The sequence below is a fragment of the Myxocyprinus asiaticus genome, chromosome 47 (genome assembly GCF_019703515.2).
Source record: "Myxocyprinus asiaticus isolate MX2 ecotype Aquarium Trade chromosome 47, UBuf_Myxa_2, whole genome shotgun sequence".
NCBI classification, from domain to species: Eukaryota; Metazoa; Chordata; class Actinopteri; order Cypriniformes; family Catostomidae; genus Myxocyprinus; species Myxocyprinus asiaticus.
Window position 1 is genome coordinate 8256697 of NC_059390.1, and position 27928 is coordinate 8284624.

At 36.6% G+C, this 27928-nt stretch overlaps 2 protein-coding genes across 5 annotated transcripts; one reads left to right on the plus strand and one right to left on the minus strand.

Annotated features, from left to right (window-relative positions):
* Window positions 1-22414, minus strand: LOC127436898 (patatin-like phospholipase domain-containing protein 2). Of its 3 annotated transcripts, XM_051691393.1 has the most exons (10): window positions 22328-22414; window positions 9064-9235; window positions 7521-7753; window positions 6825-6890; window positions 3784-3993; window positions 3168-3228; window positions 2889-3083; window positions 2636-2768; window positions 2351-2458; window positions 1-949 (listed from the first exon to the last, which is right to left on the minus strand). In XM_051691393.1, the coding sequence occupies exons 2-10, from the start codon at window positions 9086-9088 to the stop codon at window positions 778-780; spliced, it is 1203 nt and encodes a 400-aa protein (XP_051547353.1). In that variant the 5' UTR covers window positions 9089-9235; window positions 22328-22414; the 3' UTR covers window positions 1-777. The 3 variants fall into 3 exon arrangements, with proteins under 3 accessions (XP_051547353.1, XP_051547352.1, XP_051547351.1); XM_051691392.1 differs by lacking the exon at window positions 22328-22414 and having other exon boundaries at window positions 2889-3017; window positions 9064-9394; XM_051691391.1 differs by lacking the exon at window positions 22328-22414 and having other exon boundaries at window positions 9064-9393.
* Window positions 15701-27364, plus strand: LOC127436900 (sulfotransferase 4A1-like). 2 transcript variants are annotated; one of them, XM_051691395.1, is made up of 8 exons: window positions 15701-16021; window positions 21313-21443; window positions 21591-21671; window positions 22093-22219; window positions 22348-22442; window positions 23817-23955; window positions 24690-24768; window positions 25594-27364. In XM_051691395.1, exons 1-7 carry the CDS (start codon window positions 15853-15855, stop codon window positions 24764-24766), a joined length of 819 nt encoding a protein of 272 aa, XP_051547355.1. In that variant the 5' UTR covers window positions 15701-15852; the 3' UTR covers window positions 24767-24768; window positions 25594-27364. The 2 variants fall into 2 exon arrangements, with proteins under 2 accessions (XP_051547355.1, XP_051547354.1); XM_051691394.1 differs by lacking the exon at window positions 24690-24768 and having other exon boundaries at window positions 15703-16021.
* Window positions 27365-27928: the final 564 nt, after the last annotated feature.

Genomic DNA, 27928 nt, shown 5'->3' on the forward strand with positions numbered 1-27928 from the left:
TTTATTTGCATGAGTTATTTGCTCCAAAAAATAAAATGAAATGCACTTAATGACTTTCCAATGAAAACCTGTAGCTTTTCAACTTACATATTGATGTAAATGTCCTTAATACTGTCACATGCCATTATACACCAAGAAAAGATTTCACAGCCATAAATGACTTTTATCATTACTATCAGTACCATCCCCCCCCCCCCAATAAATGTCAATATTTTCCAAGAACATGCTGTGTAGGGTGAGGATTAGACAGACTTTATGATTCATACTTTGTAAAATAAAAAAGGCTCACAGTCTTTATTTGATTGTTCACATTTGTGACATAGATTCATATGGGATGTATAATAGTATTTCAAGAGTTGAGGTCTCATAGAATTATTAGCACCAGATGCAATGTAAACTCTGAAATAAGTTCCAAGCATCCAAGTCAGCAAAAAAGACTGACTGATACAGTAGACCAACCATACTCAAAAGTAGTTTTTACCAGAGAATTGGCAAACACATCTTTGGTTTTGAATGGAGAATAAAGAAGCATATGGAGAGTCATATCACAGGAGGAGTGCTTGACATGTCACCCTCAACTCCAGATTCCAGAGCTTATGACTACCCAAACCCATATTTCCCATTGTTAAAAAATTGCAAGAAATGTTTCAGAACAGTCCAGCTGTCTGTATATAGTTTATTAAGGCAAGCAGCCTCTATATTGTTCCATTTGGCTCGCATGATTGTCATGTGAGCCAACAAAAATCACATCTGTCTTGGGGAAGGTCTTGTGGAATTTTAACTGTCCAGTGGATGGGCAGAGGAAGCCTCACGGAGGTCATCTGAAAAAGTCCAGCTGTAACCATCAAGGTTGCTGACAGAAAGAGGTATGTGTCTGTTTTGCTCTATGACAGGTGTCTGTAGAGCTACTGTTGGTGGTTCACTCACACATCTTCTCAAGGGGGCGCCACTACACAACGAATGACAACAAGATAACGGATAGGGCCTGCATAATATCAAATTCAGCCATAAGGTGTCTAATTTCTTAAAGGGTTAGTTCACCCAAAAACCTCTAATGATGTACCTTTAAGCCACCCAGATGCGTATGACTTTCCTTCTTCAGCAGAACCGAAGTGAAGATTTTTATAAGCAGATTTCAGATCAGTTTGTAGCAACATTTGTGCCCAGATATCACTCTACTCATGCTCTTTCAATGTTTTTCCATCTTTTCATTTTATATAAAATTCGTTTTAATAAATAAATAGGCAGCATTATTGAAAGCAGAAATGAAAGCATTATTTCCTAAATTAAATAAATATAGCTTGCAAAATGAAAATAAATGATAACATTTTAAAAAAAATATTTACATTTATCATGCATTTTCTTTACAACTTTATATTAATTACTATTTAACTTTAAATGTCTATAAACTTCTTTAGTTAATATTCACACCACTCAAATTTTATAAAAAAATAAAATAAAATTTGAACAATTTATTTTGGTAAGTATTTATGGGACGTTTTAATCCAAATCAGCAGATACAATTGGATAAAATTATAGAAGCACGATATATTATCAGTCTATATGAATTTTAAAAATTTTGCAAGGCCGATAGGTTACTAATCTAAAAGAGGAGAAAGACATACTATAACCCACCATTTTTGTTTTCCCCTACGTGAACGGAGAAGTTTGTAATTTTCCAGGCCACAAGTCTTTTTATTTCCACAATGAATATTTGCTTGTGGTAGCTAATTACTACTGTAGGCTACCTCCCGCATTAGCGTTCATTCTCAACATCTGTAATTTTTTGTATTTGGGATCAGGCTGTCTTAATACAGGCCTATTTGACAAAATCCATTTTTCTTTTTATATGTTAGCCTATGCTTCTGATGGAGAGGTATTGGAGCAACAGAAGTGCTGATGTCCTGACTTTCAGTAAAAAAAAAAAAATGCTCCTCCGGGCAAATCTCGCCATTTCGCTTCAATTCCGCAACGCTCCAGTAACGTGAGTCACGTTCACTGATTGGGACGATTGGGACCACAGTCGGCTACGATGTGTATCATACAGTCTGACATAATGTCGCACAGTGTGCCATGGCGATATCAATGCCTTCATATCGTACAGTCTGACAAGCAACAATCTTAAAGGACTGTAAAAATCCTACAGTGTATAGCGGGCTTTACATGCATTATAATGAAATCTGAAATCTGCTTATAAAACTCTTCACTTTGATTCTGCTGAAGAAGGAAAATCATACACATCTGGATGGCTTAAATGTAAGTACATCATGAGAGAATTTTAATTTTTTGATGAACTTACCCTTTAATGGTGGATTGGTTCTTTAATAGAATGACTCCTGAGGGATATTACCTGCTTTTCTTTGATGTTGAACCTTTCCACGGCAGTCTGTAAACACCTCCTGCTATTTCAGCAAGCCAGCGCACATCTGCAGGGACTTCTGGGATCCACTCCAAAAATCTTGCAAACATCAACATTACTAGTACAAATAGACATCTCTCTCTCTCTCTCTCTCTCTCTCTCTCTCTCTCTATATATATATATATATTCTTATTTCTATCCATATATATGACCTAATTCAACAGTTCTCTGTATATAGTTTAGGAAGTGAGTTAAATAGTGAGTGATGGTACTTACCTTTGTGCTGCTGAGTAAGCTGATTCCACTGGTAGTGTGTAAGGCATCAACATGTATGAAGCCACACGCATCGGCAGCAAACCAGTCACCTGTGCCAGTAGACCATGCTTTTCTCTGCAGGACTCACAAAAAACTGCAATCGCATGCACACAGTACACTAAATAGTTAACACAGTAACATTATAAAGTTTAACATAGTACATCTTCTTTCTTTACGGGTTTAAAATATTCCAGTGAATGCATGATCATTCTACCTTTCTTAATGGGCGTGGGCAAGTTGTCAACAAGCTGCTCATCCAACCAGCAGTGGTGCTTTTTTAAGAGGCGGAGTCTCCGCAGCACCCAATGTTTTGTGGTTTCTGTGATGACTGGATTTTTACTGCCTGGACAGCAGCAGGTGGGTGTGGTCAGAGTCATATCTGCTGATGGACATGCCACCTCTAGCAAATCTACATAGAGATGTCACCAGATATCCTCTAGAGCATAGCACGCATTATTTTTGTGGATAACCAATGAATACACAATAGACTCACTGTTTTCCTGGAGAAATCGGAGAGCATCTTTATACCCACTCTGACACATCTCTGCCAGCACCTGCCAGAAACATGCAGAAGAAACTATGAGAAATAGCAAAGAAAAACCAAGAAAGTTACTAGAAGGAAATACCAGCACTTGCAAGGCAGCAACAGTGTTTCTAGTATATATACGTTTTAGGTTCAGTGTAAGTGAAATGCAAATTATCTGCCAAACGAAGTTTGAATGGAGTCTGGAGTGGTTGGGATCAATTAATTGCAGAAATTTGTGGAGAAGAAAAAGAAGAATTAAAAGAAAAGGAAAATCAATATAGTGCTCGACTTGCATGAATGCTGTCTTGATATGTATAAAAATAATTGAAACAAATCAGAATATGAGCGAAGAAATGATTCAAAAGATTTAAATATTAGGATCTATCAAAATTAGACTCCTAATCTGACAACAAGTAATTCAGTTTCAAGGGCTTAAGCGATTTCATGATAAATCAGGGGCATTTAACAGCACATGTTTCTCAAGGGCTTATTAAAGACATGGCTTATGTAACTGTACTGCCGTTAGTCATGCATACAGCACTCAGGCACGTGAATGTGTGTGTGGGTGTTTGGGCACTCTCACTTTTGGCTCTGGAGGGAACAGGGCTTTGCTCAGTCTGTACATGTTGTCGAGGTTGACTTGGATGCTGGTGTTGGTGAAACGCAGCTCGTGGAAGCTGGTGGAATTGTCTTTAGGACAGATGTCACTCTCTCCTGAGAATGGAGAAATGGTGATAGTGTTCTTCAGCTCTGACTGAGGCAGATTGTCACTGATACCACCATCTACATAACGCTGAAAGAGAGAGAGAGAGAGATGTTGCTCTTAGTCTCATTGATCATGTATTCATGAGAATGCAGAAACCCATTGGATGCAAAAGCCAGTCTAAATCAGTTCCAACAGTGGTCATTTATTTTTGTATAAATTTACACATATATGAGTACTTGACAAATAACATAGGTATGTATCACAAGCCCTTTTGATATTTAATCATGTAAAGAATATAATTTATAAATAGGCCATCTACAATTACATTTTCACTGCCTAAAATGCTAAATCTTGATATTAGCAATGAAATTACCACTAGTAAAAAAAAAACACAAATTTTTATATCAGTAATTAGGTTTGAACTGATAAAAAAAGTTCTTGATACAAAAATGCTGCATTACTTACATAATTAGCCACTCTTGATATCAAAAATTTAATTTTAACTAGCAAAAGCCATAATTTGTGATGTCTGTAATTGCATTTTCACTCTTAGAATTTCACAATGATCTGTCATTCACTCCTGTTAAAAAGCAAATACAGATATCTATCATTTATTTCTTACTAGTTGAAATTCCAATTTCATATATTAGCTATGTACTGTACTTCTTACTAGTATAATTATTTATTTCATATCAATAATTACATTGTTACTAGTGCAAACATCAATGATTTCAACATTTAAATTGCAACTATAAAAAGGCAAATTTTATTTCATAAATGTATTACAAAATATGTTTCATATTAGATTTGGTAATTTCAGATATCTTGAAATGGATTTCAGATATCAATAAATTGAAGAGTATTAAAGATACAGTATCTTAAAATGATTTCTTACTAGTTACACAACAATTCCAGATATCTGAAATTAACACTGCCACTAGTAAAAACCAAATTACAGATATCAAAAATTAGCATATTAACTAGTTGTAATACATTTATTGATATCAGGAATGGACATTTGCACTAGTAATAATTGTATTATTAATATACACTGGTGGCCAAAATTTGGAATAATGTACAGATTTTGCCTTACAGTCTAGCTGATCCCACAAAAGCTCAATGGGGTTAAGATCCATAACACTCTTTTCCAATTATCTGTTTCTTTGCTCACTCTAACCTTTTCTTTTTGCTTTTCTGTTTCAAAAGTGGCTTTTTCTTTGCAATTCTTCCCATAAGGCCTGCACCCCTGAGTCCTCTCTTTACTGTTGGACATGAAACTGGTGTTGAGCGGGTAGAATTCAATGAAGCTGTCAGCTGAGGACATGTGAGGCGTCTATTTCTCAAACTAGTGACTCTGATGTACTTACCCTCTTGTTTAGTTGTACATCTAGCCTTCCACATCTCTTTCTGTCCTCATTAGAGCCAGTTGTCCTTTGTCTTTGAAGACTGTAGTGTACACCTTTGTATGAAATCTTCAGTTTTATGTCAATTTCAAGCATTGTATAGCCTTCATTCCTCAAAACAATGAGTGACTGACGAGTTTCTAGAGAAAGCTGTTTCTTTTTTGCCATTTTTAAACTAATATTGACCTTAAGACATGCCAGTCTATTTCATACTGTGACAACTCAAAAACAAACACAAAGACAATGTTAAGCTTCATTTAACGAACCAGGTTAGCTTTCAACTGTGTTTAATATAATGGCAAGTGATTTTCTAGTACCAAATTGGCAATTAACATGATTACTCAGGGATAAGGTTTTGGAATGATGGCTGCTGGAATGGGGCCTGTCTAGATTTGATCAAAAATGACTTTTTCAAATAGTGATGGTGCTGTTTTTTTACATCAGTAATGTCCTGACTATACTTTGTGATCAGTTGAATGCCAGCTGAAATTTCATTTTTGATATCCATAATGGGTAATTCTACGGGTTTTTTTTTTTTTTTTTTCATTGCTGATATCAAGAAATAGCATTTAAACAAGTAAAAATTTAATTGGAAGATATCTATAATTCGTATTCTGCACACAATTAAATGTCATAAGAGCTTGCAATAGGGCATGGCCTTTTTTTCAGGATCAGCTCGATAAAGATCCTTCATTCATCCCTGAGGGTAATGTTTGTAATGAGCAAAGACATTTAAATCTGGCATTTGCCAGCTATTACAAATAGCAGTGTGGCTGAGTTCAGGGTGGGCTGATTCTGTAAGTCAGGACTTAGCTGGCACAAAGGTGTTTGTGATCAGACCATTAGACTTGCATAATAGCTTTTATTTCTCCTTTAATAGGTCAACTTCACAGCTAAAACATTTAAAAAGTTTACTCGATGAACCTCCATTTAATCCACTTACAGTTTAGGCAGATTAACTAACCTGGCTTTAGTTTTTTTTATGCAAGTCCTGATTAGTAATTGGCATTTACTGCATGTTAAAGAACCATTTGTTGCATCAGAAAAGTCCGGAAATGTAATGAAACAATTATTCCTAACATCAACTAGCCTAAATAATAAGCAGCCCTTGGCTGTCACTGTTAATATAAACAGATGGACATTGAGATAACATCTGAAATATTGACCAATGTATAGAAACTATTTCTATACATTGGTGCCTCCTCCCCATTCAAAGAAAGGAACACAATGTACTGAATATGGGGAGGAGGATGGGCTCTGTGCAGACAAACAAAGTCACAATGTTACCAGAGGATCTAAGATTTTGTTGGAAAGCCAATGCCTACAAATCCTCTTTAGCATATTTTATATTTGGGCCAATGTTTGTTCAGTGTGCCCAGTGACTGAAATCTTCCAGGCAAAAGCATTGAACTCTGGTAGAAATTTCCTAATTCTTCCATTAAATAAATCAAACAATTAAAAAAAAATTAAAGAGTTAAAAATGACATCACTGTTGATTTGAACTTTAACACTTACCACACCACGGAAGGCAGGAGGGATTAAACCACAATATACAGGAATGAAACAGCTACAAACAAGCGCCTGGGAATATGAGAGACAGGGAAATAAGGGAATAAAAAACAAGTAAAAAAGAAAGCCAGTTCAGTTTTAAATTGCAGTCTTGGCCTTGCCATATTTATTATGTGTAGGCCCAGACGGAATCTCAATTTTTTTTTTTTTATGGAAAACATGTGGAATGGATTTAACCATGGTAAAATGTGTAAAAGAGAGCTAAGATAGTAAACGGTTATCGATAGCTGATGGAATAATCAAATTAGTCAAAATATTTAATAAACAAACATGCAGGGGGATTTGTGAATGACAAACATTCCAATTCTGTGGAAATCTGTAGAGCTTTCTCTGGAAATTTACAGGTACATATTTTTGATTTTTCTCCTGATTATGACTGATGATTCTGTTGAAATTATCCAATCAAATGTAATGACATAATTGCTTTATGAGCATTTATCTAGAGATGGAAAATTAGAGTGATGTCATATTATGGCCATATGAAATAATTGTTATTTAGATAAAGGTATATAAATTGTGGTATATCAAAGTAATTACGTTGCTGCCACCTCATTTCTATGAAGGCATGTCCCGTCATGCTAGCGTGTCGACAAACTATCAAATTCTGAGCTCTGTTTCTATGGTTTCTAACAGCATCCTCACCTGGATGAGTTCATCTTTGGAACAAAAGTCTGAGACCAGAACATTCTGTCCATCCATGACTCGTGTGAGGGATACACACAGTCTGCCTGAGGCAAGTGTGTGTGCATTGGAAGGCAGGTCGCGATACAGGCCTCCACGTAACACTTTGACCAGGTTGAATGTCGGGTGCAAAGGGCCCAGATTACGCTTCCGTGCCTCCTTGACAACTTCGATGACATCCTCACAACATTTCTCTACATCGAGACAAAGCGCACAGGCATGGACATTACACAAAGAATGAATTAAGCAATCTACAAACAATCAAGAATGAAAGTCAAGTCCAGGAGAACATGAGCTGACAACAAAACAGTAACTGCAATACAGATATTGATCAGCCATTCACAAACTCACACACACAATCTCTGAATGTAATAAAACAAAGGTTGATTAGTGTCTGATTCACCATGCCCAGTTTAGATATAATATGAAAGTGAAAGACTTCCACCTTTGAGTTTTGGCTAACACGATGTGAGAGTCTGAGTCCCACTTTACTTTCCTCATTTACCTTATTTAATTGTGAATTCTTTGCTGTAACAATGTAACAAGTTACCTTCTAAATCAGAGGTTAGATTTTAAAAGCTAGATTTTCTTTGTAACACTTTATAATATCTTTCATTGATAACATTAACAAACATTTGACTATTTTTAGCATTGTTTTATAATGCTTATCAATATTATTAGGCCAAAGTGTACATTCAAATAGTTAGAAATATCATGAATTGTTATGATATTTTGATATACAGGTGTGTATGTATATATATATATATATATATATATATATATATATATATATATATATTTGAATGTTATTTAAACTGTTGATCAGTTTACATCATATAATGTTTGTTAATGACTTATTATTAATTGAAATATTATTCTTTTTTATATGTATATTTGTTTTTAATATTATGTTATTGTGTAACTTTTTTTTGTTTTAAAGAAATTCTAATTCTATTTTTTTATTTTATTTTTTTACTGTTTTATTATTATTATTATTATTATTATTATTTCCTTGTCATTATCTGTTTTGTGTATTAATGCTTTGGCAACATTGTTTTTAAATGCAAATAAAGTTTTAGATTGAAATTGAATTGAAAATCAGGTATGTGTCACATATGGGACACTGCTACAGGCTGGCAAACCCAAGATTTTAGTTTGATACTTTGTCACTAAACTGACACTTTCATTTTCATTCAAAGTTTTCATCCCACTGTAGTTTTGTTCAAATAGTTTATGGAACGCTTTGAACCTACAACATTTTTGTTACCACCAACATAGATCTTAAACCACCAACCTAAATTTGATTATAATATTTTCTTTTTAGAAGCGAAATTTCTAAGAAAACCCACAATTAGTAGAAATTACATAAATACTGACTCAGGCTGTGCCTCTAAACCTAGTGTGCTGTCTACCAAGACAGCGTTTTGGGGCATCATAGGATAGGTTAATCTTGATGCTGTATAGGTAGGGTTAGAAACAGACTTGGAGAGACCTACATACATACCTAGACATGCCTCAGTAGTGAGCATAGAGGCAGTGAGGGCCCCTGCGGAGGCTCCATAGATCTTATTGGCTCCACGGACCAGATAGGGCGCCTGCTCCAGAAGACAGCTCGCAACGCCGATGTGATAAATCCCCAGAAATCCGCATCCAGCGAACGAGAGATTCCACCCGCCCTTTAAATCAAACATGACTGTCATATATAGCTGCTGAAATATTAGGACGTTATAATAAGTTAGTTTGGACTAAAATCTTGTCTTTTATAGGTCCCCACGTCCGTGTTTGTGTCAGCGTTTGTCGGTGTCTGTGTGCTGTTTTTGTGATTTTTGGTCTTAAATTATTGCTTCTGACAACGTTAGAGCCAATAGAAAACAAGCGGCAGCCCCGGAGAAATAAAAGGTAGAATGACCATTGTGATTAAACATGAGTTCCAGAATGGGTGGGGCTAACCGGCACGGAAGTTATTCCTAATTGGTCATGTTAAAATGTGTTTTCATTTTTTTTTTTTCTAATTTAACTCTTCGCTGGGAATTTTGTAGATCGTTGCTGGAGCACAGTATTACGGAAGATCTGAACCGCAAGGTGAAAAAAAAAATATATATATATAAATAAATATATATATAAAAAAATAGTGTCTCAGTTCCTCAAATGCCTCCAGAAAAACAAAAAACGCTGTGGGATTTGCATACGACTTGCTTTCCTCATATAATAGTATCCGCCCCACCAATTTATGCGCTTTGAAAGCGAGTCTATATTTTATTTTTATATGTGGCAACACTTTATAATAACTTTCTTTTTATTATTACAGTATTCTTAAACGTATTAAAATTCATATATTCAAATAGGTCAAGTACTCCTTGCTGCAGACTGTAGCGCGATGACGTAGTGGATCTAATCCCATGTGTATTGGATTTTAGTGACGTAGTGGATGTTTTAATGCGCATGCGTAATCATTTTAATGTTTTGTTTTATTACTGTAGCGTACTTAACGGTCATTAATACAGTATATGTTCATAACACACACACACACACACACACACACTAATATATCAGGGCTGCACAATTAATTAAAATCACAGCATGACATCGTGTGATTATTTAACTGCAAAAGGCTACAACGATTTAATTAAATAAATAGATAAATCAAGCTGTTCGCTTCAAAGTCTAGGCATGCAGCTCTGTCCTGTCTGTATTGTGTATAAGCATAATTACAGTGTATTCAGAGTGGTTCTGTGCTCCACAACTCCATCACATGCTCAGAATAACAGATGTGCTCCATTTGGTTCGGTGTGCTGAGCGCGTCATTTTAAAGCGCTCCAGATTCACTTTAATTTCACTTTTGCATACTTCCAAGTAGGCCTAAGTTTGACCACTAGCCTACATGTTAATATACAAATACAAATAATTCACCCCATGGCATTTATGTACAGCAGAGGAGATGTTAAAATGAGGAGCACATTATAGTGAGGCGTATATTGCTTAATTTATATATTTGTTTTCTGTGGGTGAAGAGGAAAAACAAGGAAAAGTAATTTACGAAATCCATGGTTATGACCATTTTAAAAGCTATGCTATATTAAACAAATGTCTCAGTGTAATACTTTAATTCTAAGTAATAATGTACTCAGTGTAATGCATAAAAACCCAAACATTCACTAGGCTATGTCAATAAAATCTACTTCGCAGAGGATTCGATCCATGACTACATCATCGCGCTACAGTCTGCAACGAGGATCCTCTCAAATAGGTAGACATGCAAATAAAACTTTGATAATGGCAGTATATTAATACAGATATTGGAATGTTTCGTTTAGTTTAAATGTATTATCCATTCTGTTTGTCACATAGTAGGCCTACTTACACATTGACACAAAATACCCATAAACACAAAATTGATTAAGATAAAGCTAACAACATGGTTCTTAAACAAACTTCCAAGCATCCCAGAATAACATTAGTAAATGAATCAAACAACCAATTAAAATAATAATACCATAGTGCCAACCATCATCTTAATTTAAAAAAAAAAATAATGCGGTTTAAAATAATCACTGCCATTGGAACAAACTATTTTTTTAATATACATTTCTTTTGGCCATAGGAATTTTAAGTCTACGCCCTGATGGGAGCATCTCAAAAGTAGAGTGAAGGGGATGAGTGTAATCATTAAATATCTCAATTGCCATTTTTTCCATGAAATGAAAAAATAAATCCTGGAGTGCAGATTGTGTATGTCCAATGATCTTACTTGCTAAGTTAATGACTTGTGAGAGTTTATTCCTTTGTTTATCTGTAAGATTTCCATACCATGAAACAATGTTAAATGTAAGGATGCTTTCAATCATTGATCTATAAACCATGGTTAGAGTATGTGTACTAATATTAAAACTCCTCAGTTTCCTGAGGATTGCAAGGCATTGCCTTGCCTTCTTATGGATAAAATCTACATTACTTTGGAAATTGAGTTTATCATCAATTATCATACCTAGATATTTAAAATTTGAGACCTGCTCTATATCTTGGCCCTTTATGCTAACTGATTTATAAGTAGGGCCTCTGCTTCCAGCTCTTCTTTGGCTCCCAAAACATAGCTCATTTGTCTTTGTGATATTAAGATGTAAAAAAACTATTATCAAACCAAAGGACAAGACTATAAGAGGGGCTGTTCATTTCCTCCTGACATGAAACCAGAGCCATATCATCAGCATACTTTATAAGAGAAAGATTACTGTCATTACTCTGCAGTGCATTGACATAAATAGAAAACAACAGAGGAGATAATTCACATCTCTGAGGTACACCAGAATTTACAGTGCATCCGGAAAGTATTCACAGCGCTTCACTTTTTCCACATTTTGTTATGTTACAGCCTTATTCCAAAATGGATTAAATTCATTATTTTCCTCAAAATTCTACAAACAATACCCCATGATGACAACTTGAAAGAAGTTTGTTTGAAATCTTTGCAAATTTATTAAAAATAAAAAATGAAATAAATCACATGTACATAAGTATTCACAGCCTTTGCTCAATACTTTGTTGAAGCACCTTTGGCACCAATTACAGCCTCAAGTCTTTTTGAGTATGATGCTACAAGCTTGGCACACCTGTTTTTGGGCAGTTTCTCCCATTCTTCTTTGCAGGACCTCTCAAGCTCCATCAGGTTGGATGGGGAGCGTCGGTGCACAGCCATTTTCAGATCTCTCCAGAGATGTTCAATCGTGTTCAAGTCTGGGCTCTGGCTGGGCCACTCAAGGACATTCACAGAGTTGTCCCGTAGCCACTCCTTTGTTATCTTGGCTGTGTGCTTAGGGTTGTTGTCCCATTGGAAGATGAACCTTCAGCCCAGTCTGAGGTCCAGAGTGCTCTGGAGCAGGTTTTCATCAAGGATGTCTCTGTACATTGCTGCATTCATCTTTCCCTCGATCCTGACTAGTCTCCCAGTTCCTGCTGCTGAAAAACATCCCCACAGCATGATGCTGCTACCACCATGCTTCACCGTAGGGATGGTATTGGCCAGGTGATGAGCGATGCCTGGTTTCCTCCAGACATGACGCTTGCCATTCAGGCCAAAGAGTTCAATCTTTGTTTCTCATGGTCTGAGAGTCCTTCGGGTGCCTTTTGGAAAACTCCAGGCGGGCTGTCATGTGCCTTTTACTGAGGAGTGGCTTCCGTCTGGCCACACTACCATACAGGCCTGATTGGTGGAGTGCTGCAGAGATGGTTGTTCTTCTGGAAGGTTCTCTTCTCTCCACAGAGAAATGCTGGAGCTCTGTCAGAGTGACCATCGGGTTCTTGGTCACCTCCCTGACTAAGGCCCTTCTCCCCCGATCGCTCAGTTTGGCCAGGTGGCCAGCTCTAGGAAGAGTCCTTATGGTTCCAAACTTCTTCCATTTACGGATGATGGAGGCCACTGTGCTCATTGGGACCTTCAATGCTGCAGAAATTTTTCTGTACCCTTCCCCAGATCTGTACCTCGATACAATCCTGTCTCGGAGGTCTACAGACAATTCCTTGGACTTCATGGTTTGGTTTGTGCTCTGACATGCACTGTTAACAGTGGGACCTTATATAGACAGGTGTGTGCCTTTCCAAATCATGTCCAATCAACTGAATTTACCACAGGTGGACTCCAATCAAGTTGTAGAAACATCTCAAGGATGATCAGTGGAAACAGGATGCACCTGAGCTCAATTTTGAGTGTCATGGCAAAGGCTGTGAATACTTATGTACTTGTGATTTTTTTCGTTTTTTATTTTTATTTTTTGAATTTAATCCATTTTGGAATAAGGCTGTAACATAACAAAATGTGGAAAAAGTGAAGCGCTGTGAATACTTTCCGGATACTAACACCCAAATCATATAAGCGCTTTAGGAGAAGATGAGACTGAACTGTATTAAAGGTGGATGAAAAGTCCATAAAAAGAATTTTAACATAGGTGTTAATTGTATCCAGATAATGTTGGACTATATTCAAGAGAGTGATAGAGGCACCTACAGTGCTGTGATTAGCTTGATTGCCGAATTGCAAGGGATCCATGGATCCACCTATTTGAGATGACAGTTCTTTACATACTATACGCACCATACATTTGCTATGAACTGATGTGAGAGCAATGGGTCAAAAGTCATTAAAAGATTTTGCATGGGGTGCCTTGGGCACTGGAATGACAGTGGTATTTTTCCAGGCCAAAGGTACAAAATGATTATCTAAACAATTTTGAAACATCCATCCTAATTGTGCTTCACATTCCTTTAAAACATTCCCCTTCAGACCATCTGGGCCAGGGGCCTTATGAGGTTTAAGCTTACGAAGCACAGTGATAACCTCCCTCTCCTTTATAATCATAGGTTGTGATTGAGTCATCATCGTTTCACTACAGACAGTCAAATCACTCAAATTGTTTTAGTCAAATCTTAAATAGAAAATATTGAAATTATTTGCAAAACTAAAAGGGTCCTTGTACTGTTGAACTGGTTTCCTTTGTCTACCCATCATTGTATTCAGTCCTCTCCTCGCATCTCTTGCATTTCCAGTTGTAAGTTTCTTCTCAACATTCTCTTTATATTCCTTCTGTGCATGTTTTATCTTACGTTTTATCGCCTTATTTAGCTCTTTTACATTCAGAATCAGAATGAGCTTTATTGCCAAGTATGCTTACACATACAAGGAATTTGTCTTGGTGACAGGAGCTTCCAGTGTACAACAATACAAAAACAATACAAAAACAGCAGCAAGACATAGATAATAATAAAAAATAAAAAATAATTATACACATACGTACAGACACACACATACATACATACACACATACACATGGGTAGTGCAAATCTAATACAATTTGTTATGTACAGTGTAAATACAAATCTGTTATGTACAGTGCAAAGGTTTTTTTTTTTTTTTTCCAGAGGAATGAAATGGCAGAAGAGGTTGGATGTGTTGGATAAATATAAGAAAGACTAAACTGTGTATTGCACATAGTTATTGCTCAATGGAGCAATGAGATAGATAGCCTGAGGGAAAAAAACTGTTCCTGTGCCTAACGGTTCTGGTGCTCAGAGCTCTGAAGCGTTGGCCAGAAGGCAACAGTTCAAAAAGGTAGTGGGCAGGGTGAGTGGGGTCCAGAGTGATTTTTCCAGCCTTTTTCCTCACTCTGGAAGTGTATAGTTCTTGAAGGGGGGGCAAGGGGCAACCTATAATCCTCTCAGCAGTCCGAACTGTCCTTTGTAGTCTTCTGATGTCTGATTTCATAGCTGAACCAAACCAGACAGTTACTGAAGTGCAGAGGACAGACTCAGTGACTGCTGAGTAGAACTGTATCAGCAGCACCTGTGGCAGGTTGAATTTCCTCAGCTGGCGAAGGTAGTACAACCTCTGCTGGGCCTTTTTCACAGTGGAGTCAATATGGGTCTCCCACTTCAGGTCCTGTGAGATGGTAGTGCCCAGGAACCTGAATGACTCCACTGCTGCCACAGTGCTGTTTAGAATGGTGAGGGGGGTCAGTGTTGGGGTGTTCCTCCTAAAGTCCACAATCATCTCCACCGTTTTGATGGGGGGGGGTGGTGGTGGGAGGGGGGGGGGGGGGGATGGTTTGGCCCAAAAGTTGTTGGGCCAGATTTCGAAGGCTGCCCCCTTCGGCATATCGCGGCCAACCTCCTCTGTCAGCCATGTCTCCGTAACAAAGCCTATTTGCAAATATGTACATATTTGAACAGTGATTTATAGGCCTAAATGAAAGCTATTACAAAGTATAATATCATAACCATTCAGTAGTTAGTCAACAAACATGATAAAGATTAAATTTGTACGCAAGCACTTAATTCAGAGCAGCTCGTTCAACTTTTTCCATCAGTTAAACGAGCGAAATAATAACGAAATATATTTTTTTCAAATTACTTTTAGAGTTAATTGTGACTTTTGCTAACCGAGTTGTTAATTTAGGCTATTAGACGAAATAATTCCAAAGCAGTGCTTTGAAAGCACATAATAAATGCACCATAAAACAGTATAGCTTCTTACAGAAGTATGTTTGTTACTTCTATTTCTCACTCGCACAAATTAACAGCTTTCTTCCGTGCCCCGACTGGTGCTGATGCTGAGCACCATCACTGAGAGAGAATCCCATTACATCATCTCTCCTCCACCTGATTGGCTGAAGGTCAAGACGCATGCAAAGCAGCACGTCTTTTCCAAACAATCAGGGGCTGGTGGATATCAAATGCGTTCTCTTCGACCAAAATATTGTAAACAATTGATTCCTTGAAGCTTTTCGTCGTGTGATCGCGTTAAAGGATGGCGGAAAGCGAGGTGGACACGCCAAGCACCCCGATAGAATACGAGAACAAATACTTCGAGTATCATGGAGTTCGACTCCCTCCTTTCTGCAGGGGCAAGATGGACGAGATCGCCAACTTTTCGTTAAGAAACAGCGACATATGGATCGTCACGTACCCCAAATCAGGTATTTAAATGCACCCGCCAGCATAAAGCTTTCAAGGTGCATGTTTCCTTAATCGAGGATGCAACTGTCTAAGGTGTTATGCAATAAGGGTGCCTCTGAGTTCTTTAACGTCACGTACGCATTTTAAAAACGACAGTCACAATTCTGCATATTTATTTTTTAGATCATGATATATATATATATATATATATATATAAACACGAATTGGTTTAGGATATCCCAGTGCCCGTTTCGGAGAGCTTGTGGACATAAAGAATATGCATATTTATTTATGCTCATGATTTAAGATGCCATAGGCATCTGAAGTGGTTATTAAATTCTAGACAGATTAAAATTTTGATTGCCTATATGCATGACTCATCATTGACGTAAATGACATTGGCAAGATCTGTAGACTATTGATTAAGAAACATTTTCAAAAAACATTTTGAACCACAAGTGTTGCATTCTAAAAATAAAGTTAAAAGTCATGCATTTTTGAGATTGCATGGTCTTTGGTCGGTATGAATGATTAATTAGAGCTGGGCGTGTTGAAATTGTGCGTTCATGTGCGAAACAGCGAGTTGAAATGTTTGCCATGCCCACGCGTGCATTTCAGATGTGGGCCCACTGCAGAGGCGCTGCGCGGTGCCCTGTGTGTGGACGGGTGGGTCTCCTGATAGGATATAGCGCACCATATCGCACGCATGCTTGTTGCTATGTCGATTGACTCATGTGCTAGTACATTTTTTGGGGTGAAAAAAAAAATGCAATAGTTTTTGCTACCACTTTGGACTGTTAGTGAATGCGTCCCAAGCTATTTTTGTCCTGCATAAAAAAGTAAGCTGTAGACAGGAAAGTACAGGTGCATGTGAGAGCCATCTTATCTTCTGCTTTCCTGCTTGCACAGCAAGAAAAGACACTAGAATAACATAAAGACAAAAACAGATTGGGCCTGTAAACAGCACCAGTACAGTCACAGGCCATCTAAATATAAACAGTTTGATACAGATACCATGACAAAAGCATTAGGCCGTGTCAACACTATTCCACACTATTCCATTTATCTTTTCAGTTCCTTAAAGCCATAGTTTTTCCCAAAGTATGCAGTTATGGTGTTTGTTTTGGATGAAAACGCCTTTTCTGAGTAGATGAGGCATAAACATAGCAAAATGTATGCCTTTTCAAACAAAAATGGATTAGTGTGGATGTGGCTTAAGACCACTAGTGAAAACGGGGTCCTAATGTCTAAGGCCATGTCCACACTACGTTTTAGTTTGAAAACGCATTGATTTAGCTGCTTATGGCTCTCATCCACACTGGAACAGCATTTTCCTATGGCAAAAACTGAGATTTTTGAAAATGCTCTCCATCACAGCATACTTTGGAAAACAATGACATTAGGAAACTAAAAACTGAGGTTTGAGACTTTAAGATTAGACTCTAAGATTAAACACTTTCATTTTGAAAACACATACGTACGCAACGCAATATGCTATTTTGCGCCTCACATTCACACTAGAATAGAGTTTTCCATGGTTTCACAAATGCTCTCCATAACTACAGTACATACTTTGGAAAACGATGATGTTAAGACATTGAAAACAAATTATTGTGGATGTGGCTTCTTATGAAAATGTTCCAAAGAGCTTTTTTTTGTGTTTCGGTGGAAACAAGGAATCTGACTTTATATTTGAAGGAGTTAACACAGTCAGTGTCACAAATTTGCTTTAGTGTCAGGATAGACAGACAGCAGGAAAGTAAGAATGATTGTATGAGGGTCTGAAATTGCTTTGCTTTGCATATACTGTTGTGTCACACCAGCATCAGTGTAATTCAGCGAACGGAGGGAAGGCCCAGCTCTGCTGAGTGTTACACACTGAAATGTGTGTCTCCAGCGGGCCGTGATGGATGACAAGTCAATAGAGTCACACGTTGTACTGGCACTCGGTTCTGCATTATAAACAGACATTACTGTGTTGAGAGATTGGTGAGCAGGGAATGGCAGAGTTGGTGCATACTCTGATGTGTTGAATCAAGATCTGAATGAGATTTACAAAAGAAATAGTTCACCCAAAAATGTAAATTCTCTCATCATTTACTTACCCTTATGCCATCCCAGATTTGTATGAATTTCTTTCATCAGCTTTCAAAAGAAGATTTTTAGAAGAATTTCTCAGCTCTTTTGGTCCATACAATGCAAGTGAATGGGTGCAAATATTTTGAGGCTCCAAAAATCATATAAGTCACCATAAAAGTAATCCATATGACTCCAATGGTTAAATCAATGTCTTTAGAAGTGATATGATAGGTATGGGTGAGAGAAAGATCTATATTTAAGTCATTTTTTTTTTACTATAATTTCTCCTACCTGCTCAGTCAATCTCCACTTTAACTTTCACATTCTTCTACTTTTGTTTTTGATGATTCACATTCTTCATGATAATTTGCCCCCTACTGGGCAGGGAGAAGAATTTCTAGCAAAAAAGGACTTAAATACTGATCTGTTTCTCACCCACACCTATCATATCACATCTGAAGACATGGATTAAAACACTGGAGTCGTATGGATTACTTTTATGGTGCCTTTATGTTCTTTTTGGAGCGTCAAAATTTTGGCACTTGCATTGTATGGACCTACAGAGCTGAAATATTCTTCTAAAAATCCGAATTTTCTGCAGAAGAAAGAAGTCATTCACGTCTGGGATGGCATGAGTGTGAGTAAATGATGAGATAATTTTAATTTTTGGGTGAATTTTCACTTTTATATTAAAAATTTTTCTGATTTTTGTTCCTCCACATTAAATATTTTAATGACATTGCGGGCTGAAGTTTCAATACTTTTTCCACATGTGTCATGAAATACAGATATCTGTTATGAGATGAAAAAAAAAATACTCAAATGAGAAATTAGTCAGCATAAGGCTGTAAATACACATTGAGACCATATTCCCCATTCACTTATGATTGCAATCAAGTTTAAATGATTTAATCTCTTTGAGCAATCTCCTCTTTGAACAAATGCCTAGAAATTCATAAATCGACAATGTAAATAAAAAGTCAAGAAAGGTTTGATAACTTAAGTTGTGTCAGCAAAATAACTTCACTTTGTGTGTTTTGTTAAAAAAATCTGTTGCAAATAAAACAAGTTATCCTTTCTATAAGCGTGGGTGTTTCAGAGTTAGGAATGGAGGAAAACTGATTTCATATTGAGAGATCCATGTCATTGTGGCACTGAAAGATAGATCTTCCCTAAAAACCTGGATAAATAGACTTGTTTCAGATCTTAATAGCTAATAAGTTTATGTATCTGGAATGAATTATTAAATGCATCTGTACAGCAAATAAAGTTTTTTTTTTCTAGCAATATTTAATATACTGTAACTGTATGGGGTACCTGTGAGGGAGTATCCTGGCTTTTTTGTTGTTTATATTGTATCTGACAATGTAAACAAACAACAAAACTGCTGAATGGAAGCAAAAGTGATTTTTTATGTCTTGTTTGTATCATGCCTTTGATTTGTTGTTCCATAAGGTCAACAAAGAGTTTCGGCAACATCATGTTCTCTTCTAAACCAAAGCCTAAATGCTAGAGGGAAGTCTCCAGAAGCACATGTTCTCTAAAACATTTCATCATTAAGGGGCAAAAGTCAGAAGTGAAAGAGGACATTGATAAGCATCAGAACGCACTCACACACAAGACTGAGGGGAAAAAAGTTTACTGTATATTTGATGGAATAACATTTTGTATCATTGTATATGGAATCCAAACTTCTTGATGCCTTTTTCATGCCTATTTTCTGGTGATTAACAACTCTACTGCCACTTAATACTAGTCTTCTGTTTAAACCGACTTTGTCCATTCCACAATTACTGTTACAATTTTTTTTTTTTCAAATATTCTCTTAGAACGTGTTTCCTGTACATCACATACCAAGAACTAACAGTGGATTCCAAATCAAAAACCCTCACTGAAATTTGCTTGACATAAAAGCTAAAATCAAGACCAATCAGACATTTGTTCAGTGTTAATAAGCTCTTTTAACCAACAATATGTAAGATAATACAAGCTAAGTCAGAAAGATTCCTAGAGGATGTCCTTATAAAGTTTTTGGTTGCATATCACCATAAATTCCTACTCATAAGGTTGCCATTAATGACATTTAGGCTTTAAGTAAGCCTGGGAACACTGAAGACCATCATAAAGAAAGTGGAAAAAACATGGACTTTACAAAGATCAAGATGTGTTTCCAAAACTGATTACTGGGCAGGTAAAAGCTCATTAGAAAGGCTGTCAAAAGGCTGCCATTTATCCACATCTGCAAAATGAATACATTTACATTTAGAGAGTGACTATTAGCACTAGGTGTAAATAGCACCTGCCACACAGTGCAGCTATTTGCACTCCAATAGTCTGGTAGAAACACACAACTGAAGACAAACTGCACCCCGTAGTGTCACTGCAATGGCTTGTAGTGTATCGATGGTGTGGATGTGCTTTTCTTGTGCAGACGACCTAGGTTCGAATCCAGCTTTTGTCCCACTTTTTTCCATCCTGTTTCCTGTCTCCACTCTTATTATTTCCTTTAATACTACTTATAATAATAAATAGAAATTAATATAAAGGTTGATTTCTTCGCAATGATTTAGTTACAATGAAGGTCAGAGAGTTGAGAGAAAGGTTTGATCCGGTTAAAATAAACCATGGTTTTACTATAGTAATATTGTAGTAACCATGTTTTTTTGTCAGAAGCCATCATTTTAATGCAGTAAACCAAGGTGTTACTGCACTATTTATGGTGTTAACATAGTAACCATGTTTAGTTTTGTGGAAACTATGATTTTATCTATTTTGCTATGCTTACTGTAGTAAAACAATGGTTCATTTTTGTAAGGGAAGTTTAGGGTTAGGTTTAGAGGTAGGGGTTGGTGTAGGGTGTTTGTTGGATTCTACATAAACACAATACACATGCTGCAGTGATGCCTCTACTGTATGTTAGTACTGAATTAGGTGTGCAAATAGTAACTGCAACCATTTGCAGAGAAGATGCTTTTTGTTGCAATTTACATTTAGTGAATAGCCTCTGCCATACATGTATCTGAACATATCTGGAGAACATAGCCAACTCAACTAAAGATTGGCTAAAATTAAAAAAGTGGACTTGGACTTGTTATTGGTGTTACAGGTGAGGCTATATTCCAACAAATGCACTTACATTATATATCTCATAAGTGCAGCAAGCTGGGAAAGTTTTACCATTTATAATACATCCAATGTGACTATATGTATTTTCTTTCTCTCGTGCACATAGGTACGAGTTTGTTACAGGAGGTAGTGTATTTGGTGAGCCAGGGAGCTGACCCAGATGAGATCGGGCTAATGAATATTGATGAGCAACTTCCTGTGTTGGAATACCCACAACCGGGATTGGAGATTATCCAGGTACATGTTCTCTCATTTTGACACAAACACATTAAACAAAACATAGCCATCAATGAAGCATTGATCTTGGCCAATACTGAGCAAAATAAGAAATAAAATCTGATCTCTTTAACTGATAAAGTGCAGTTTTGTTTTTTGTTTCTGTAGGAACTGACATCACCTCGTCTGATCAAAAGTCACCTGCCATACCGTTTCCTGCCCACAGCAATGCACAATGGAGAAGGCAAGGTTAGTCCTAACACACAAGGTTTCATGCACACAACAGTGTCTACACGACACAATTGCCTAACACACTATCATTGGATTGACTTGACTTCATGGAGTGTTAAAGGGATAATTCACCCAAAAATGAAAAATTGTGCATTATTTACTCACCATTACTTCAGTCGAAACCCAGATGACTTTCTTTCATTGGTGGAAAACAAGAGGAGATATTAGGTAAAATATTATGCATTAACAACCTCAGTCGCCATTCACTTTCATTGAATGAAAGAAAGATGCAATAAAAGGGAATGGCGACTGAGGCTGTCAGTCCCATTCTGGGGGGACTCACTTATTTAGGCCTTTGAAAAGCAAATTACTTAACTTTTTCATTTCCCTTTTAGTTTGATTAGGCCTTTATGCAAATATTTCCATGTGTTTTCTGTAGGTGATCTACATGGCCAGGAACCCTAAAGACCTTGTGGTGTCCTACTATCAGTTTCATCGCTCTTTAAGAACAATGAGCTACCGTGGAACATTCCAGGAGTTCTGCAGACGATTCATGAATGACAAGTGTAAGTGAGACAAACACAGTCACATGTTTACACAGACATAAGACAGAGTCAACATGTTGTTAAAAAGCAAAGTGTGTGAGAGCATAGAGGAACTGGAATTGAATTTACCTCTTTCTCTCTCTCTGTAGTGGGATATGGCTCCTGGTTTGAACATGTTCAGGAGTTCTGGGAGCATCGCATGGACTCCAATGTTCTCTTTCTGAAATACGAGGACATGTACAAGGTACAATGGAGGTTACTCTGGCACAAACACATACACTCATTCCATCCACTCACCCTGCCTCCCTTTCTGGTGATGTTCTGAACAGAATGTCACTTTACATGTAGTACTTGTACTAGTTCAACATTGAATACCCAGATGACTTGACAAAATGAGCAGTACACAACCAGGCAAAATTTGTGGAACACTGTATCCCACAATGTGATGCGCTTGACCATCCAATTGCCGTGTAAATGAATTGAAGAAACATCAGCTGCGATTTTTAACATTAACATATGCAGTAAGCCATACGCATTCCATTACACTTTCTATAGTCTCTTTTTAACCTCAATACATCTTATCACATACGTCAAATTTTCTACAGTGCAGTCTGTGCAAAGAGACCCCTGACCACCCATAAACACTCTTTGCTACATTTTATTCCACTGTGCTAATGAACAACTGAACTAATGTCATAAGGCTAACAGTTCCTGGAAACACCCTCTATAGGTAGGAGGTGTTAATGTATGTGCTCGAGAGGGATATCATTGGTAGTCAATCTGCTTAAACAAATATGTTGTCGCTGTATCTTTATGGGGTACTGAGATAAAGAGAGCTCAGAGTCCAGCGTGAAAGCACAGATATTGCGTGTCACAATAGGTTACCCTATGAGGCAACAGACTTGAATGTATAGAAGCAGAACATATAGATACAGTATGACAACCTGTTCCTGTTTTTATCAGATTCAGCAGTCTTCATGTGGTCTAAGAGGTCACACAAAACCTATATGCTTATATATATTTATATATATATTTATATAAAGGATGTAATATAAATTTAAATATTATTATTACTTATAATATTAATAATAATCAAGTAATTAACATATACAAATATATAAAAATTGTAAAACCTGTTGTTGTTCTTTTATTATGAAGGTATTGTTAACAGTTATTATGTGAACTCTCACCAAATGAATAATCATCAAGCCTAACAAGCCTTTAATACATAAAAACGGAGAATTCACATTAATGGAACTGATGTGACAAAAACATAAATATGTACATGTTTGAAAAAGTGGTTTGGTTTGAATTAATACATGATGTAGTCAGACTACAGTAGTCTACATTTAGCTAATTCCAATTTTTTATTAATTTTTATTTATTTATAAATATGGGTACAGAACATCTGGTAAATAAATAACACCTGTACCTAAAGTTTATTGAAATTATATAAAAAATTAATAATAAATAAAAATGAGGTTAATTATGTAAGCTGTTTCTATTATTGATGTGTTCATCTAAGACCAAGGAGTGAGTCATAATTACATTACCATAAGATTTCCATTCCCTCTCTCTTTCTCTCTGTCCACCTGCCTTGTGTATTTTCTCTCTGGAGGATCTGGGCACCCTGGTGGAGCAGCTGGCACGGTTTCTGGGTGTCTCCTGTGATAAAGCGCAGCTGGAGAGTATGGTGGAGAGCTGCAACCAGCTCATAGAGCAGTGCTGTAACTCTGAGGCCCTGTCCATCTACCGGGGTGAGAGAGAGAGATGAGTGAATAATGATTAAAATAAATTAAGAGAAAAAAGACAGACAGACAGACAGAAAGAAAGAAAGAAAGAAAGACAGACAGACACAGTGAACACAATGAGGCCTCTTGATTTCTCATGGAAGCTCATGCACTGGCATAGGCAAATATATTTATTTATTTATTTATTTATTTATTTTTTAAAGGCCAAAAGTGAACTTATGAACATATTTCACTGTATGTCTCTGTTTGAGAGAATGTAGCCCCTTTACTTCATTTAATTGATGACTTAGCCCTTAGACAATCTTTGTGAGTTAAAGGGATAGTTCACCACAAAATGAATTTTTTTTTCTCATTTACTCACCCACAGGCAATCCCAGATATGTATGACTTTCTTTCCACTGCAGAATGCAAACAACGATTTTTAGAAGACTATTCAGCTCTGTAGGTCCATACAATGCAAGTAATTGGTGACTAGAACTTTGAAGCTACATAAAGGCAGCATAAAAGTAATCCAGTGGTTAAATCCATATTTTCAGAAGCGATATGATAGGTGTGGGTGAGAAACAGAGTAATATTAAAGTCCTCTTTAACTATAAATCTCTACTTTCTCTTTCACATTTCATTTCCACATTCTTCTTTTGTTTTTTGGTGATACACATTTTTTTCGTGCATACTGCCACCTACTGGTCATGGCTGGTCAAAGGTGGAGATTTATTCACTTGCATTGTGTGTACCTACAGAGCTGAGATATTCTTCTAACAATCCTCATGCGTGTTCTGCAGAAGAAAGAAAGTCATACACATCTGGGATGGCATGAGTGTGAGTAATTTTTTTTTTAGAGATAATTCATTTTTGGGTGAACTATTCAGTTATTGAACGAGTTTAGGAATGTTGGCGTGTTAACTCCCACAGTGCCATCATGTGGTGAAAATATGTAATGCTTCTTAGTCACTTTGTAGTGTAATTTCAAAAATATTTTCTGTTGCTATCTTTTATTTTTGTTTTATTTTCTTTCTTTAGTTCACTTTCTTTCTTATTTTTTACATAAAATAAAATGTACTCTTTCTTTTAGACACATTAAGGTCGTCCAGTTTTCTTGGTTATTGCGTTATTTTATAATTTGCAGTTTTGGTCTCTTTTGTTTTTGTTTTCTTGTGTCTTATACAATTTCCTTTTAGCATGGATTCTTGGCTTGTCATGATGGTGAAAAGTCACTGCATACAGTCGGGTCTTATATAAACAGTGCACATGGAGAGATAAAGGGAGAGGGGGAGATAGAGAGAGGGGCAGAAGGTGAGTCTAAGTGACGATGAAAATATAATACGGTCTCATTAATTGTTGAATTTTTACACTTGAAATTGTTAACCTAGGGTGATTTTTAACACTGAGTTAGTAATCCTAGATAGTCAGGTTTCCAGATTTCACACTGTATATTTGTAAACCCTGGGTTAACTGGGTTGTATACTGTGTACGGTGTACCTTTTGCACTGCAATTCAGGGTTAGCAAAACTAGTTAGCACTGGATTTAACCTAGTATGAAAGCCTTTAAGTTTGTCATTACTAGATGTGAGGTGATCTGAATCCCTTACATAAAATCAAAAGCTCTGTTTCTGATATAAAATCTGTTTTCTTTATCTACTGCAGGTCGTGTTGGGCAGTGGAAGGACATTTTCACTGTGTCCATGAATGACAAGTTTGATGCTGTGTACCAACAGAAAATGGCAAAGTCTGACCTTACCTTTGACTTTAATCTGTGAGGAGGCGACTCAGTCTGTGGACTATTTGTCAATTGTTTAAGGAACAAACCAACCAATCAGTTCACCTGCTGATCTGCTGTGCTTAATGTCACCTGATGGACATTCCCCATCATTGAGATTTTATCTTTACATCCCTACCCTTTTGCTCTTATTAGTTACACAAAAGTTACTTCTTAGAACTAATATAAGGTCAGTCCTTAGGCTTTGTTCAGACAGGGAGCAAAAATCTGATTTCTGGGCATATCTGACCCAAATCTGACTAGTTTTTGGTAGTCTGAAAAAAGAAAAAAAAAAAGAAAAAAGAAAAACCTGATCCAAGCCTCATCCAAATGTGTTTTCAAATTATTAATTTTTTTTGGAATGTGTCTCAGTCTGAACAGTCAGATTGGATTTAATATTTTTCCGTCGTATAGGAAGCAACTCTTATCTGCACAGTATTGCCCGGAACTGTGTCTGAGTACACTCAGTTTACTATTTTTTCACAGTCAGTCCTAAAATTCAGATTTAAAACCAAATCGGATTTGGTGCAGTGCGAACAAAGCCTAAAAGGCATTTTCAGAGCTTTCTCTTGTGTGTATTTGTATAAACAGCAGTGCTTTAGACTGAAGTGTGAGCACAGTGCTTGTTGCGTTTGTACATTTTACAGAGCTATTCATATCCCAAAGGCGCTTATGAAATGTGTATTTATTAAAAATCATCATGAAATTATTTTAGACTATATTCTATATGCTAAACGCTAAAACCCATATAACAAACTCTCAGAGAAAATTCTTGTCTGACTGTCTGAGTGTTTGCATTTCTCAGGAGGATTCTTTAAAATCATTGGCTACCAGCTGCAACAAATATGCAGTCATCCAATCACATCTCAGGTAGTGGAAACCTGACCCTAATAATGAATGCTGATTGGCAACTGTCCAAAATATCACAAAGCATGTATGTATTCTAATTTCGTTTCTTTTCATGCACGTGTTTTTAATGGCTATACAGCTTTGACTTAAATTTCTGTACAGCTATTCATTTACACTGCAGTAAATGGTACTGAATGTTTTTGTTAAATATACTCACTTGTGCATGTTTTTCATCTGGGAACTTGCACCTGCGAGAGTGTGTGTATGAGCCTATCATTTCTACACATTGCATTGCACAATCTCCCTCCGGCCCAGTCTGTGAATCTGCCTAAATGAGAAGGAAGAGCATTTTGGGAACATTTTACACTCAGTTACATGCATTTCATGATATAATGTGTCAGAAGTGTTGTTACGAGCAGGTATCTCATAATTAGATCATTATGTCTAAGTTTTAAAGCATAAAAGATGCATTAGGTCAACAACGTTTCCTCAAAATACCAGCACTCATAACAGTCAGGTATAATCTCACAAATGTTCACATATCAATCAGGAAGCTCCAGTGGTTCACCTCATCACAGGCCCAAAACTCAGAATTTAATCCTCAATTAAATTTCCATGCATTTTCTCTTTCATTATGACCAGTATCATGTCCCCTTTCCAATAACTGCTTCTTGCCTCTGGACATATTTGTCTGGTGCCCCTAAATGTCAGGAAACATAACTCTTATAGACTCTAAATGGGGGCTCAATATTGATTTCTTTTCTTTCTTGCTTGCTGGTTTATTAATAAAGTGACATATTTGGGCCTTGAGGTTCAGTTTGCATACTGTGTCTGTTTTTGCAATGTAGCTATTTAGATGATGATGATGATAATGATGTTTATTAATTAATGCTTTCTTTTCAAATTTTCTTTTTTTTATTTTTTTTTTTTTTTGCCTTTGAGCATTACTGGTAAATACATATCAAAAGGCTGTTAATACAAAGAGTGGCTTAATTCTGAGCTTCTGGATTAACAACAGTTGGAAACTGAAGCATGCTGACTACAAAGGGTTTCTGAACGAGCACAGATGGCACCAAAGGACATTGAAGTTCCTATGGCAACAAATCAGCGCCTGTGTTACACATGTGTGATTTAATTCGCCAGTCAAATATTTAAAAATAAATCAGTGCTGAAAATGACAGCAAGTGTTGACAAGGATCTCTCATTAGTATAAGAAAATCATGAAAGACAAAGTAAAGTTGTGTCTTTCAATATTACTCAATGCACATTTCACAAGAACAGCTTAGTAATATTAAAAGAGCCAAATAATACTGAATCAGGTTTAAAAGAGTACTGTACTGTAAGCAATGTTTTATCAAGCAAACTAACAAATGT

Bases quoted from the DNA above. Each gene is read 5' to 3' on its own strand.
- LOC127436898 (XM_051691391.1), bottom strand. From the start codon at position 9,259: ATGACAGTCATGTTTGATTTAAAGGGCGGGTGGAATCTCTCGTTCGCT. The intron at 7,754-9,063 runs GTATGTATGTAG...GTCTCGATGTAG, and splicing joins CACTACTGAGGCATGTCTAG to AGAAATGTTGTGAGGATGTC. The intron at 3,229-3,783 runs GTGAGAGTGCCC...TGTTTCTGGCAG, and splicing joins TGTTCCCTCCAGAGCCAAAA to GTGCTGGCAGAGATGTGTCA.
- LOC127436900 (XM_051691394.1), top strand. From the start codon at position 15,853: ATGGCGGAAAGCGAGGTGGACACGCCAAGCACCCCGATAGAATACGAG. The intron at 21,672-22,092 runs GTTAGTCCTAAC...TGTTTTCTGTAG, and splicing joins TGCACAATGGAGAAGGCAAG to GTGATCTACATGGCCAGGAA. The intron at 23,956-25,593 runs GTGAGAGAGAGA...TATCTACTGCAG, and splicing joins GGCCCTGTCCATCTACCGGG to GTCGTGTTGGGCAGTGGAAG.